This window comes from Drosophila simulans, chromosome 3L (assembly GCF_016746395.2).
Source record: "Drosophila simulans strain w501 chromosome 3L, Prin_Dsim_3.1, whole genome shotgun sequence".
Classification (NCBI taxonomy): Eukaryota; Metazoa; Arthropoda; class Insecta; order Diptera; family Drosophilidae; genus Drosophila; species Drosophila simulans.
In genome coordinates this window covers 18,775,924-18,789,875 of record NC_052522.2, presented here as the reverse complement: position 1 = coordinate 18,789,875, position 13,952 = coordinate 18,775,924, and the positions used below count along the sequence as shown (strand labels likewise).

At 43.2% G+C, this 13,952-nt stretch overlaps 5 protein-coding genes and 1 long non-coding RNA gene across 8 annotated transcripts; 4 read left to right on the top strand and 2 right to left on the bottom strand.

Moving 5' to 3' along the window:
* The first annotated feature begins 1,214 nt into the window (after positions 1–1,214).
* LOC6738649 (protein Gemin2) lies at positions 1,215–2,595 on the top strand. 2 transcript variants are annotated; one of them, XM_044922820.1, is made up of 3 exons: positions 1,312–1,548; positions 1,600–2,136; positions 2,454–2,595. In XM_044922820.1, exons 1-2 carry the CDS (start codon positions 1,333–1,335, stop codon positions 2,119–2,121), a joined length of 738 nt encoding a protein of 245 aa, XP_044778755.1. In that variant the 5' UTR covers positions 1,312–1,332; the 3' UTR covers positions 2,122–2,136; positions 2,454–2,595. The 2 variants fall into 2 exon arrangements, with proteins under 2 accessions (XP_002085451.1, XP_044778755.1); XM_002085415.4 differs by lacking the exon at positions 2,454–2,595 and having other exon boundaries at positions 1,215–1,548; positions 1,600–2,422.
* LOC6738648 lies at positions 2,430–3,390 on the bottom strand. Its single transcript, XM_002085414.4, has 2 exons — positions 3,269–3,390; positions 2,430–3,211 (listed from the first exon to the last, which is right to left on the bottom strand). Exons 1-2 carry the CDS (start codon positions 3,314–3,316, stop codon positions 2,450–2,452), a joined length of 810 nt encoding a protein of 269 aa, XP_002085450.1. The 5' UTR covers positions 3,317–3,390; the 3' UTR covers positions 2,430–2,449.
* A 356-nt stretch (positions 3,391–3,746) lies between these two features.
* LOC6738647 (ATP-dependent (S)-NAD(P)H-hydrate dehydratase) lies at positions 3,747–5,004 on the top strand. 2 transcript variants are annotated; one of them, XM_002085413.4, is made up of 2 exons: positions 3,747–4,213; positions 4,278–5,004. In XM_002085413.4, the coding sequence occupies exons 1-2, from the start codon at positions 3,887–3,889 to the stop codon at positions 4,851–4,853; spliced, it is 903 nt and encodes a 300-aa protein (XP_002085449.2). In that variant the 5' UTR covers positions 3,747–3,886; the 3' UTR covers positions 4,854–5,004. The 2 variants fall into 2 exon arrangements, with proteins under 2 accessions (XP_002085449.2, XP_039149019.1); XM_039293085.1 differs by having other exon boundaries at positions 4,075–4,213; positions 4,268–5,004.
* A 214-nt stretch (positions 5,005–5,218) lies between these two features.
* Positions 5,219–6,515, top strand: LOC6738646 (protein canopy homolog 4). The gene has a single exon (XM_002085412.4). It carries the CDS (start codon positions 5,315–5,317, stop codon positions 5,978–5,980), a length of 666 nt encoding a protein of 221 aa, XP_002085448.1. The 5' UTR covers positions 5,219–5,314; the 3' UTR covers positions 5,981–6,515.
* Positions 6,516–6,553: 38 nt separating this feature from the next.
* On the bottom strand, positions 6,554–8,495 carry LOC6738645 (UPF0489 protein C5orf22 homolog). Its single transcript, XM_002085411.4, has 2 exons — positions 7,811–8,495; positions 6,554–7,679 (listed from the first exon to the last, which is right to left on the bottom strand). The coding sequence occupies exons 1-2, from the start codon at positions 8,319–8,321 to the stop codon at positions 6,778–6,780; spliced, it is 1,413 nt and encodes a 470-aa protein (XP_002085447.1). The 5' UTR covers positions 8,322–8,495; the 3' UTR covers positions 6,554–6,777.
* A 3,164-nt stretch (positions 8,496–11,659) lies between these two features.
* LOC120284779 lies at positions 11,660–13,166 on the top strand. The gene is made up of 2 exons (XR_005544011.2): positions 11,660–12,158; positions 12,662–13,166. It is a non-coding gene; the product is annotated as an uncharacterized LOC120284779 (long non-coding RNA).
* Positions 13,167–13,952: the final 786 nt, after the last annotated feature.

The window sequence follows — 13,952 nt, the reverse complement described above, 5'->3', positions numbered from 1 at the left end:
CCTCTGTGATATTTTCATTTTATTCTCTGTGCTCTTGGCTAATGTATTTTGTGCTCTGACCTTTGTTTTAATGAATTTTAAATTTAATGCATACGCTAAAACAGGCAGCTTAATCAGCACTTGCCGGGCACGACTATGTGCCAATTCAATGGCGAGGTGAGCAAACAGAAGGCGGAGATTCGGGCGGGTCCAAGTTCGGCCTGCGACTGACAGCTAATTGAGCCCAGCCTGCTCCTTTGCTCCTCTGCTCCTTGCGGGCTATTTTACGGCCCCAAGGATCCAACACAAAAGCCGCACACGCACACACCTGAGGCTGGAACTGAAGCTTAACCTGAAATCGGGCCCGATTCCCAGTCACTGTCCCGACTCCCGTCCCGACTGTCCGCCCACTCTGGTAAGACAATTATGAAATGCCTTTTTTATAGTCCTATTATTGCCGGGGTCCTGGGACTTGCAGGACTCGCAGGACTCGCAGGAGGACATCGGGCTGCCGGGTAAGTGCGGCGTACAATCGGGCTTTGTTATATGGCCAAGATCGCTTTGTCTTGGCCTGCCGTTGATTAAAAATAAACGTGCGTGCGGCTTGTGTAAGAATGTCCTTTTGGCTGCAAGAAAACAAATTTTCCACTCCTCCAAGTGATTAAATTTAAAATGTTTAGAAAAAACGAACGCACAAAGTGTTTCGTGAAAGGTAATTGCTCCTAAGAAGCTTAAGTATCTCTTTCTTTTAGCATACCATTTTTTAGCGAACGAAACTCCTTTTAAGACTATTTCGAGTTACCAATTTAAGCTTTAAAGCAAAATCAATTGTAATATGTATATAAAATATTATTATTACAAAAGTCAATTTTTACTACAAGTCAACATGTATGAAACGAAGAACCACTTCAGGGGAAGCACAATAATTGACTTTTGTTTTACAAAAGTTAAATAATATTTTTAATTCATTGAAAAGTGTGTAACACAAAAAAAATATCTAACTATCACCAACTCACTTACTCGTTTTTCTGTTGTATAAAACTATGCTTTGATTAATTTCTCACAAAAACAACACTTCAAAAACTAGCACTGAAAACAGGAACAAAGCGATGATTTTAACATTTTTTCATATTTTCTATACATAATTGTCTTACAAATAAATAAAAAATAGTTTAAGTAAGTTTATTGTGAACCTCATTCCAAATTGAAATTACCGTTATCACACTTTTTGATGTTGGCAACCCTAGAACACTACTCGGTATTTCATGGGCACATTGCGAACGGTCACACTGCTTGGCGGCTTCGAGTTTGCACGAACAATTCAACATAAATTTAGATTAATACAGTGTAAACATGCAGCATGAGCCCGAAGATCAGACTTTTCAACTCCAAGCACTGGAGATCTGTGAGCCGGATAGCAGTTTTGACCCCCAGAAGCCGCCGGAGTCCGGCGAAGAGTACCTAATGCACATGTTCTACGAGAGGAAGCGATGTCCAGCTGTGGTGACCAAAAGACCATCCAAAATCAGGAATAACACGGGAAATACCACACTTGAGATGTTGGATAATGTAAGTTGGGCTTCCTCTCCACTGAGCAGTTACTAACTGACTATATTGTAGCCCGAGTTGCCTCCGTTCAAGTGCCTGCTGCCCACGCCCGAATGGCGGAGTGAGCAAGTTAAATCCTTCCAAGCAGCCCGCTCCCAGGTCCTAGTCCTTCGTAAGGAGCTGGCCAACAACAACTACGACCAGTCCGGGGAACCGCCTTTGACTTCGGACCAGGAGAAATGGAAGGAATTCTGCCGGAATCAGCAGCCCCTCCTGAGCACCCTGCTCCATTTGACCCAAAACGACTTGGAGCTCTTGCTGGAAATGCTCAGCAAGTGGCTGCAGGATCCCAACATCACGGTGGACCTACTCCACGATGTCTGGCTGGCTCGCTGGCTGTATGCCACCTTGGTCTGCCTCCACCTTCCACTGGAACCTCACGTGTTCAGCACCCTTCGATACATCGCCCGGACCTGCATCCATCTGAGAAATCAACTAAAGGAGGACGAAGTGCAGCGGGCAGCCCCCTACAACCTTCTACTAACGCTCACCGTTCAGGTTTTCGCACAGAATGATTTCAAGGATTACATATAGGTATCATAGGCATAGGTAGGTATAGGTATATTCCCAGTTTAGAAACCCCTAATATAAGCGCAAATTCGACTATTTTGTTAACTAAAAAGCCCAGAAGCTAAGCTAATAATTGTGTTTATATAATTACTCTACGCTTAGATACTACTTTTATAGTTTTCTGTGGACAAATTAAATTACTTTGGTTAGAGAACAGATTTATTTATGCATATCAATCAAGAGAACATTTCCTTAATGAACCTCAAAATTAGATCGTAAAAAGTCAAAAAATTCATTAAAATGCACTGAAAACAAATAAGACTCATTTGTACAAATAATTTTGCTAATTTATTCAGTAAGATGGAAACATGCGCCTATAGGCCTGGCATATATCGCAGCTGTTGTGATGCTCATCCAAAGGAGAACTGCAACTGGACAAGTGGCTGCACTGCGTCAGCGAGGAACTCTGGCTAAGGCTACTTAATTGCGTTGTGCTAGAGCAGGAGGACAATCGCCGTTCCTGCTGTTTCTGTTGGGCAGGAGAGCCAGCTCTCCAAGCGGCGTAACTGCCACTGGGACAACAATTGGATTGCCTACCATGACACACGGTTTGCTGCTTTCGCGGCTGATCCAAATGGCCCAGGCAGCGGCTCTCGACGTGGCGATTGACGGGAGGAACAGAGTACTCCCTGGTACTCGAGCAGCTGCACACCTTTTTCCGATCCTGCGTGGTCAACTGCGCAGATAGCTCCACCTTGGGCGCCAGGATACCCGGAAAAGCAGGCGTCGCCTTCATCAACAGCTGAACATTGGAGCTGTGGGCACAACTCAGTCGCGGAAACGTGGGCTGCATCACATCCGAGAGACTGCCCACGAAGTAGGCCAACCTTCGGCCATTCTGCCAGACGGTTATCTCCAGCTGCTCGGCTTTCAGTAGCTCGTGCATCTCCTCCAGGCAGCCCACGCTCTTGAAGTATCCCTCCATCGTGAATTGATCATGGCACAGCATCGGAAAGCGAGGTTCCATGGGTCCAGTTCGAAAGTAGTAGCCCAAGGTCTTGATGGTGGCCTCCAAATATCCGTGTGAGCACAGCCAAACGCCGGGACAAGTGAGCTGAAAGTGGAAGGAGTCTTGAAGTCATTGCTACTCAGCATCGACATAGCCACAAACCGCATGGAGCTGCAGGTCTAACTTCACGTAGAATCTCTTGTGGGACATTTCCTGCCTGATTCTAAGTGAAAGTCAACTTGGCTGATGGAAAGAAGCCAACTGTTGGGGCGGGAATCGGAAATTGGGGGGCGAAAGCGCATGGTTCTTTGTTTTGGAGCCACTGGTTGCCGGGGCAGCGGTTGAAAGTGAATTTCAAAGTCGATTACTGGTCGATAACGCGATGAACTTTGATTGATAAGCAAAGGAGTTGAAATGAGACAAGTCTAAAAGAAAGTGATGTGTATAGAATGTATAGTATAACTATACAATGTGAAGAGTACTTAAAGAATTGAGTAGTTTAGCTTTTCAAGCTAAAAAAAATATAAAAATATGATAATAAAATACTTTAAAAATCTATTTTAGAATAGCTTAGCTTAATCATATTTTTCCAAAGTTCCATTTCCTAGTAACTCACATTTTCAAAGCTATACCCTTAACTACTGATAATGCGGCTTCCGTGGAAATAAAGTATTTCTCACAGTGATAGCAGCAACCGATAGGAAATCCGACCACAATGTGCATCACTAGCCACAGCAATAGTAAACAGCAGTACACAAAGGAAACCATTTGCCGGTAGAGATGTCTGCAGTTACGGATATTCCCGTGCACCTGCCCAAGCTGCTGGCACTGTTCAAGACGGTGGTGCCCAAGCTGGTGAACAACAAGCACAAGGGACAGTACGGACGCATTGGAGTGATCGGTGGGTCGCTGGAGTACACCGGAGCGCCCTACTTCGCGGCCATTTCCTCGATAAGAGTGGGCGCTGACCTGGCGCATGTGTTCTGCCATTCGAATGCGTCGGCCATTATCAAGTCCTACAGTCCCGATCTTATCGTGCATCCAGTGCTGGACTGTGTGGATGCAGTGGAGAAAATAACGCCCTGGTTGGAGCGACTCCACGTCGTTGTGAGTAGCCCCCCACATATATGCTACATTTATGCAATTAAATGCTAAATTTAGAATCGTTAAGGTTATTGGACCTGGCCTGGGTCGGGAGCCGGGCATCCTGAAAACGGCATCCAACGTACTCAAGCTGTGCATGGACACCAAGAAACCAGTTGTCATAGACGCCGATGGACTGTTTCTGCTCAACGACAATCTGAATCTGATCTGTGGACAGCCGAATGTCATACTCACGCCAAATGTCATGGAGTTCCAGAGACTGTTTGGCGAGGATGACCAGGCGGCGCGCCAGAAAATGTCCCTACTGGGAGCCGGAGTTACTGTCCTAGAAAAGGGCGCCAACGACAGGATCTACATCCCGCACTGCAACGAAGTTCACTCAATGCCCACCGGCGGATCCGGTCGCAGGTGCGGTGGCCAAGGTGACCTGCTCTCCGGATCCTTGGCCACCTTCTTCTCTTGGTCACTGCAGTCGGGTGAACCCAATCCCGCCCTGATAGCTGCATGTGCCTCTAGTTACTTTGTGAAGAAGTTAAACGCGGTTGCATTTCAAAAGTTTGGCCGCAGCCTGCTGGCCAGTGACATGGTCAATCAAATACCCAGCGTATTTCAGACGGAGTTCGAAAACAGCGATCCTCAATAGGCTTTTACTGCTGACTCGAACTCGGACTTTGAACTAAGCCAAGCTGTTTGTACTTTAAAATGGGGCGACCATTAACCGAATTTTCAATTATCGTGGAATTTTTAATGTCTTTAAAAGAGAACGTATTGGAATGGATGGAAATTAGTAAAAACCAGATTTTTTAATTGCATTTAAACAGCGTAGGAACATCTGGCTCGTTAATTTGAAAGTTAAAACTTGTTACAGAAAAAATGCTCCGGCAATCGTTATAAAACAAAATCGATTGATTTTAATAAACAGATTTTCATAAATAAAATAAAATTTTTTGAAATCTAAGTAGGATAATAAATCAAAGGTAATGGCGGGAAAAAGCTAAACCGTCAGTTCCGTTCGGTTGTTGGTGTTTTGCAGCACTGGTCTTATCGCGAGCGGCATTTCCACGTCAGGTTTATTATTGTTTTCGAATTTAGCAAGCAGTGAAAATGCTCCTCAAAGGACTGTCTGGCTTTGTGGCACTCTGTGTCGTCCTGCAGTTAGCCGGAGCTGATTCGCCCGAGGAGGAGCAAGGCGTTCGCTACGCCAATCGCTGCGAAGCCTGCAAAATCCTGGCCACCGAACTGGAGGCGCGACTTGGAGAGACCGGCAAGTCGCACGACGTCATCGAAATTGGATACTCCGTGGACGATGTGAAGCCCAAGAAGCGCACTGAATACCGGCGCAGCGAACTGCGACTGCTCGAGTCCCTGGAGAACGTGTGCGAGCGAGTGCTGGAGTACAATCTGCACAAGGAACGCTCTGACAGCACAAGATTCGCCAAAGGAATGTCCCAGACCTTCCAGACGCTCCATGGCCTTGTGGACAAGGGCGTCAAGGTGGATCTGGGAATACCCTACGAGCTGTGGGACAAGCCCCCCGTGGAGGTCACCCAAATGAAGACCCAGTGCGAAAACCTACTGGAGGAGTACGAGGAAACCATCAGCGACTGGTACTTTAAGCACCAGGATGAGAAGTCACTGAAGAAGCATCTCTGCGAGGACCATGTGCTTAAGAAAAAGGCCGAAAGGGAATGTCTCAAGGAGCAGCTTGCTCCTCCGGAGGCCAGAAAGGCCAAAAAGGAAAAGGCCAAGGGCGACAAGGAGGAGCTGTGAACTAAGTAATCCAAGTATATCCTAGGAATCCCTACCATATTGTAATTCCATGTCGAAAAAGAAGGTGTAGTGCAGCTGTTGTCGATACAATTTTTAAAAGTAACTCAAAATTTAGTTTTTGAATGTTCTTACTTTTTTCGAAATGGAAATGAGTTTAAGTTTTACCACCTATAGAACAAAGCGAAAAATGTTTAATTAGCTTAAGTGAACTCACTATGTCTCTCAACTTAATCTGTATGACTTCCACAACGACTGAGCCACAAAATGCTACTGAAAGTTTCGCCTGGGGCCATTGGCTTATTGATTTCGGCCACGAATTGGGGTCGACAATTAAAAGTTGACTGCCCTCAATGAGGTGGCCAGTCATAACCCCCAGCCGAAATTCAGGTGTTTATGCCACTCCATGTGAACAAATGAGATTTTGGGCATTTTCTAACCTATGGCACTGAATGGAAGAGAGTTGTCCTTCAATATCTGTAAATTGTTTAACTAAAGTTTAGTATTTAACATTAAATATAGTTAATCTGTGCATACACATATTGTTTAAAAACATATTATGTTGAATATACCTAATTTTCATTAAATACGTTTGTTTAATTGTCTGTAATAAATACTTCGCGTATATTTCAAAGTAAAAAATATTATTATAATTAGTATTGGATTTTCCATCATTAGGTTCTAATTCGAAATCACTACGGGGATCTTTTAGTCGTGTGGTTTTCCCGCCCAATCGAGTTTTGTAAATTCAGAATCTAATTCGCAGTGGCGGGCGGGAGAACCTCTAGTTATCCATAAGCTTAGAGCTTCATCACATCCCAAGGATCGTCCATATAGTGCAGGATGGCTTTGTCGTGCAGTCTTTCGCCGAAAACCTCCTTAAGCAGGCGTAGAACGCATTCCTCGATGAATGCCACCTGATCCTGGGGGCAGTAGTCATCCTGAGCGGAATGGGCCATTGTAATGGCCACTGGAGGAACTGGCAGGCGCTGTAAGAATCTCTTGAAGTTAGCAAAGTACGCTTCCAACTCTTCGGCGGTGCTGATGTGGTGTGGCAAGCCATTATTATCGGTGGTGCTGCCCGAATCGAAGATCAAATGCCAGTCGATTTCATCGTCTGGATATTTCTCCTGCAGCTGATCGGCCAGTTTCACAATTTTGGCGTACACTTCGGGCGTGACCACGGTCTCGTCCGGCTTCTCCAGTCCCTCGAAATTGCGCTCCTCCTCCAGATGCCAGAAAATCGTCTTCAGTGCATCCAACTGCGTCTGTCGCCTCTCCGCCGTGGCCAAATAATCTGCTATAGTAGCCGTGCCCGACTTCTTCACCTTCTCCACGCTTTCGAAGTGGAAGATCTCCTTCAGCTGATTGTAGCAATCGGCATCCTTGTATATTTCCAAGAACGGGTTGGAGGTGCTGAAGAAATCGAGGTCTATGTCCAGCACGAATCCCTTGGCGTCCTTCTCCGTTAGGAATTCGTTCGGATTGAGGCTTTCGTTGTCTGCATCGTGGACCTGCAGCTCCACGCTCTTTGCATCCTGCAGATCCTCCGTAGTGCAGTAGTTGCCGTCGGCAATAAAGTAGTCCAACGGACAGTCCACTCCAATGCGATCGTCCTTTTGTCCAACCTTAAAGTCGTGCCTGCCAGTGGGCAGCTGCTGGCACCACGAGTTCTTCAGCCACACGACGCGGTTGAAATGTCCTGAAAGCAAGTAATATAGCAAGAAGTTTTATTTTACTATAATTTCTATAATATCATTACTTATTACTGATACTTAACATTACTGATACTTAATATCATTAGACGCATCACAGTTAATAAGAAATCCTCACCTGCATAGAGTGTGGGCATGATCCAGTTCTCGATGCTCAGCTCGTTGAGCATGGTGTCCTTTTGGTAGGTGGAACTGGCGGCAATGTGCCGTGGAATGACCAGATCCGGATGCGAGTCGAAGTGGACGAGGGTGTTGTTCTGCAGCGGAAGGTGGCGGGTGGCAAAGCAGCGGTAGATGAACTCCAGCACATCGTTGTGGTAGTCGACGATAAAAACGGGGATGCGCTGGAAGTGCCTTGGGCTGATTGTGCCGCCAATCTGGACGAGGCCCTCACCATCATCCTCCTCCTCATCAACGCTCTCCTCGCTATCCTCGTCTTCCTCCCGATTCTCCTCCTTTTCGTCTGCAGTCTTTTGTCTCTTTGTTGGCGGCGCCTCTTCTCCCCCACCCGCCGCAACCCCATCACCCGAAGTCGGCTCCCATTTCTTCGAACTTTCGGGACTTTCACTTGGCGATAGTTTTTTTAGAGCGGCCGCGGCACTCTCCTGGTCCAGCGTATCCGATTCCATTTCCCTTGGGATTGCTTTGACTGTACGACTGGGTCCTTAGCACACTGTTCGATTACTTGCACGGTAAGCAGACTTAATTTCTTTTGTATTTAATTTTTTGGGGGTCTTTGACCATCAACAGCTGTTTGGCAGTGTGACCAGCTAGTGCTCGAGCACAAGTTGCCCGTATTGCACAAAATGGTAACCCTATTATAAGGTCCCATTACATAGCACCCAACTATCGATGTATCGATTAAAGTTATATCCGTTTAATTTGAAAGTTTTTTCTACATATTTCACATATATTGTAACTTATTTAGTCAATTACTTGAGAAGTAAAGTATTTCTTGTATAACTTTAAATAAAATTTAGTTTTTAAAGCATTCGTTTTGCAGTACTTCTAGAATTAGAAAATTTTGAAAATAATCTTAGTTTACGGATTTTTAAATTTACGAACATAGAACGAACATAAATTGAAAATAACGAAATTAAATTTTTAAAGTAGAGCTTTGAATTTAAGAAACAAACTCCAAAACTTTAGAAAAAGATTTCAATATTATTAGAATATAGCTGTATTTAGAGCATACATATATTCTATATTTATATTACTTTGACTGTAAGTATTAGTGGTAAACAACGACTTATAGGTGACAAAGAAAGTTGAAAATGGAAAGTAAGAAGAGGGTATCTCATAGTCGAGGCACTTGACAGTAACCTTCTTTCTGCGACTCTCGTGCAACCAAGGAAAGATTTGAATTTCAATTTGCAAGTTCTTGAAACCATTTTTCGAACAGCAGTTCATTAATTAAACAGCACTTTATAAGCTCAGCCAGCACACGAGCTCTTTGCCATCCGCAATCCAAATGTCTCACACTCAGCTCCAGCCCCCCCACCACCATCCCCTTCATCCACAACCTTCGGCCCACCGGCCACCCACATTTCAAGGTTACTTCAGATTTGGAGACTTTGCCTCCAATCAATATTCCGTGTGTATCCGCAGCTTGGACGCTGGCATAATGCGATTGCCATCGAGTGAGAGAGGGGGGCGGGGGGAGCTGAGCGGCCTCTGGAGCTTTCAGCCCCCAGAAAGCTGCCCCAGCTCTCCGCCCACGCTGCGCAGAAGCTTTTCATTCATAAGTTTTTATTATATCTGTACATATGTAGTGAGTATACATTTGTATGTCTGCATGTATATATATACATTTGCATTTGCAGCGGGGAATCGGACGCCCACATGGCTGATTGGAATGCGTAAAACGCTGCCGCTGTGTGTGTGTGTCTGTGTATCTGCGAGTTCGACTTTGTATCTGTATCTGAGCGCTCGTATCTGCGGCTGTCTTTTTCGCCCTTTGCAGCTGGTGGAAATGAATGGCGCGGCTTGGTTGTCTGGAAAAGCGTTGACTGCGCTGCTCGGGCGTTGGCGTGCAATGTTTCCGCCGTCGAGCGTTATCAAAAACATAACTGTATATAGACTTTTGTGGGTGTCCCTGTACATAGGCGACACTCTTCTTTTATTACCGTTTACATTTTATTTTTGGCCAAATTTTCGCGTGGGCCGAAACACCCTCGGTGGCGTCCATTACGCCGAGCACCACGTTGCCACGTAAAATCTTTACTACCAAGATATCTTAATCAATCCGTTTAAGTTTTAAGTCTGCTCTAGTCTTTCATTTCATTGCAGTTGTAATCACTTAAAACTAACCAAATAGTACTTGAAAATTAACACATTCTGTTATCAAATTGTTATTATAGTTATAAGTTGATTTGCTGACCAAAATATTATGCTTCATTGTAGGTTTTAGAGCAGTAATCAAGGAGGAAGATCTATATTTCCAAGTTACTTGGGTCAACATAATTAACGAGTCCGCTGGCACACTGAGAGAAATTGTTTTTTGGACTTCCAAACCCCTATGACACAACGGAAGTGCCAACTTCGAGAGCATCGGCCCCTTAACTCGATCAATTGGCTGCAATTTGGCTTCTCGTTTTTGTTCTTGTATCAATAACAGCAGCTCCGCGCTTTCTCTAGCTGTCCCACCCAATTCGCGCAATTAATTTGCCTTCAGCTTGACCCTGGAGGTCAAACACTGGCTCGCATTAACCTTCGTTGGCCCCTCCGCCGAATCAATTGGGGAAGGATGGCACGGATGGGCGATGACAACCACGATGACGATGGCAAAAAAAGGGGAAGAGGGGGTGGCAGGAATTTCTGCTCTTGATTGCTCTACTTTAAAATGCAATCCTATAAAGTTAACATCAAAAATAGATAAAGATTGAATGAGATTCTAAATACTTTTAGATTGCAGCTCAGAAATATAATAATCAGATGAACATTAAGATATTCGAGTATTTAAAAACATTCTTTATTCTCCACAAAAACTTTTAAACAAGCTTTTAGAATACTTTTATAATCTTCAATCTTTATCATATAATCATAGTTTAAGCACAGTTTTAATGAAATATTTTCATTCCTTTAGTGTTAACAATCTTAACACAGTTAGGTACAGTAATTAATATTTAAAATATTTTTGAAGTATTTACTTAAATATATTAGACATTTTATATCCACCAGGCCAATTCTATCAGTTACAAAAAATTCCATTTACCAGTTTGTTTATAAAATTAGATTCCAATACTAAATCGTAGTTCTTTCCCACGTGATATCTTCAAACACGTGATCTTGACTAAGCCATGAATAAAGTTATTTGCAACTTTTGCAATCAGTAAGCCGCAAAAGAAAGAAAGTGCAGAAAATTCATTGAGCAGCCCCCGAATGACGTCAACAGGATTTTGAGTCTGGCGTAGGTGCCCCATTTCCCTTTGGCCCTGTGAGTTTTATTTTATTTTATTTTACTTTACATTACTTTCCCCTTTGGAAGGAACACGTGGCACCGGCTGCTGTTTAAGCCACCGTGAGTGAAGTGGCCAAAGTGAAATGAGTCAGAGGGCCAGACGAAACCAATCCCAAAGTGAGTACAACCAACGTCATTCGCATTCTAATTCGCTGAATGGGTACGTCGTTTGGTCAGGTCGCCGTTTGTTTCGTATCAATCGCAACTTTTGCTCGCGTGGGCGCTCAAAGCCAAAAGATTCTTTCACATCTGCCGCCCCGACTCGTCATCCTTTCTTCTTTTTTAGCGTCCGGTGCAGATCTGATTTTTTAGACATTTTTTAGCACTGGAAACAGATACTTTCTAAGGGGATTCACATTCTACAAAGACGAATTGCTTAACTTCAGATTAGAAGAAATATATTGTTATGAAACTTGGATTTCTTGTCAACCTATGCATTCTATTTGGTATATAAGAGGTATATAAGATCTATAAGTTATATAAGGTATATAAGACATAATCCAATAAGATATTATCAAATAGTATTGTAAAACGAAAAACTTTTATTGCATTGTTATATAAATGTTCATATTTTGAATATTTCGTCACAACTTGTTAAATCTGGGTTCAGTTATTGAAGTCTGTTTTAATCAAAACTGTTATTAAATGATAATTTAATTTTTTATCACCGTTTTGGCTACCAATTTGAACCAACACTTGTCTCGAACGACGTCATCGGAGCGCCCAGAATCGTGGAGATTGGGAACATATGTATATATTGAGATATTGAGAATCTGTGAGATACTTCAGCCTCTTCGCTCTGGTCAAACGTCAAACGCACGTTGATCGACGATTGTTGATCGACGATTGTTGATTCTAGAGACCCGTGGCGCCCACCGACATCCGCTGTTCATATGGGCGAGTGATTCACAGCGATCTCGCGGAACGGAACTCTGGGGGCTGGACATGGACATGGATATATGGATGTGGGCTGGAAACGAACCCAATTGCGAGTGCGAATGCGAATGTGAGTGTGAGTACACACATTTCTGAACGGGCGAAACGGAAACATGAATGGCAGATAAGCGGACGCGCCAATTCTTAATCCCATTTCAGTTGTTTTAGGTCAGTAAAGCAGAATGCAAAACTAGTGTGGGAGAATTCTGCGGAGCTAACCAAATGCATTTAACAAATAATTATATTGCTTCAGCTAGTTGATAAAATTCAAAATTATTAGAAGATGCCATTATAATTCAATCTTCATCTCATTGCAATAATTATCCTTATACTCAAATGAGTTTTGCAACTATTAACAGTGATAACTAATAACTTGCTGGGAAATATCTGTTAGAAAGTGTACGCAGTTAATGGTCCTTCTTGATAACATGAGAATTTCACTTTCTTTGATAAATCACTTGCAATAAGTGGAAAAATAACGTCAGATAATGAATAAAACCCTACAAACATCATACATATAAGTAGTATCGCACATTGCGAATCACCATGATCTATATTTTTCCCATTTCTCAGAACTTTCCACGCCATCAGAACTCATTCAAATGAAATGGCGAAATGGCTATGACTGATCTATATATGCACTATATCTGAACACTGGGGAAAGCGTCATCATGTTCATATTGATTAAACGTGTGGTGTGATAATCAAGGTAAAGGCCGTAGCTTGCGCAATTTCGATTGACAATCGTGAGGTGCAGAAATTAAATTGAATTCTTCACTTTCGACATCAGTTTCCTGCTATAGCAAAGATAATGCTCCAAAGTGATTCATTGGGCTATACAAGTGGGTTGGGTATTCCCTTTTGGCTGCGAGCAGACTTTGAATGAAGCCACGAGGACTACCGACCTTGGCTTCTTCTACACTGTCAGAAATATATGTATCGCCAAGGCCAGCCCCCCAAAGACACTCGGTACGTGCAATTGAGCAGCCTTTTGAAACAGCTATCCAGGTGCTTACTTCTAATTCCTTCATACTTGAGTGATACACTGATAGTAATTAGGTACAACTTTCGATGAACACACACTTATTACACACAAAATAAAAATATATTAAAAAATGTGTTTGAAATAGAAATATATATTATATATAACGACGATATAAACGAGTTTTCAAAATTATATATTTCTAATACTAATTATGTATTTACATATATTCTATTTTCTATAATACTAAAAAATGTCTTAGCATTAAAAATAAATAAATACAATAATATAATAGCAATAATAAATAAATAATTTTTTGTGTGTTTTTATCTAAAATGCGTTTTTCTACTACTATTACCATTTTCGAAGTACGCATATTTTCTTTGTATTTAGACTGCTGAAATGAAATGTAGCTTATTAAAGTTTCCGAATTTTTCCCAGTGCACTCCCTTGCCTTGCCACCCCGCCCCCTCCGGCCGACGAACGGCTGGCCTCCCACGCGCCAGGGACGAAAGCAGAGTAAAGTCCTGGGGAATTACGCCCTTGGAATCTCAGGAGCCGCGTGCCAAGCCGAAAGTGAGCAGCGAGAAATGCGTGGGCTGAGCATGGATTTCGTATGGCCGTTTCTTTCCCTCGCCGACTGTCTCCGTCTCTGTCTGCCTGGCTTTCTTTATTGCTCCAACGGTTTTCGCTGCTGCGTGGGACTTTCATTCATGAAAATTGTGCTCGAAAGTCGTTCGTTTGTATATATGTAATAGCACGTTGTGCTGGGCCTTACCTAACGGTATATGGGGTGTATGGGTGTGTGTTTTATGTAAAGCTAGTGCAACGCAGGCGCAGCAGCAAGTTTGTTGTTTGTGGAGAAATTTTTGCACGCGCCGC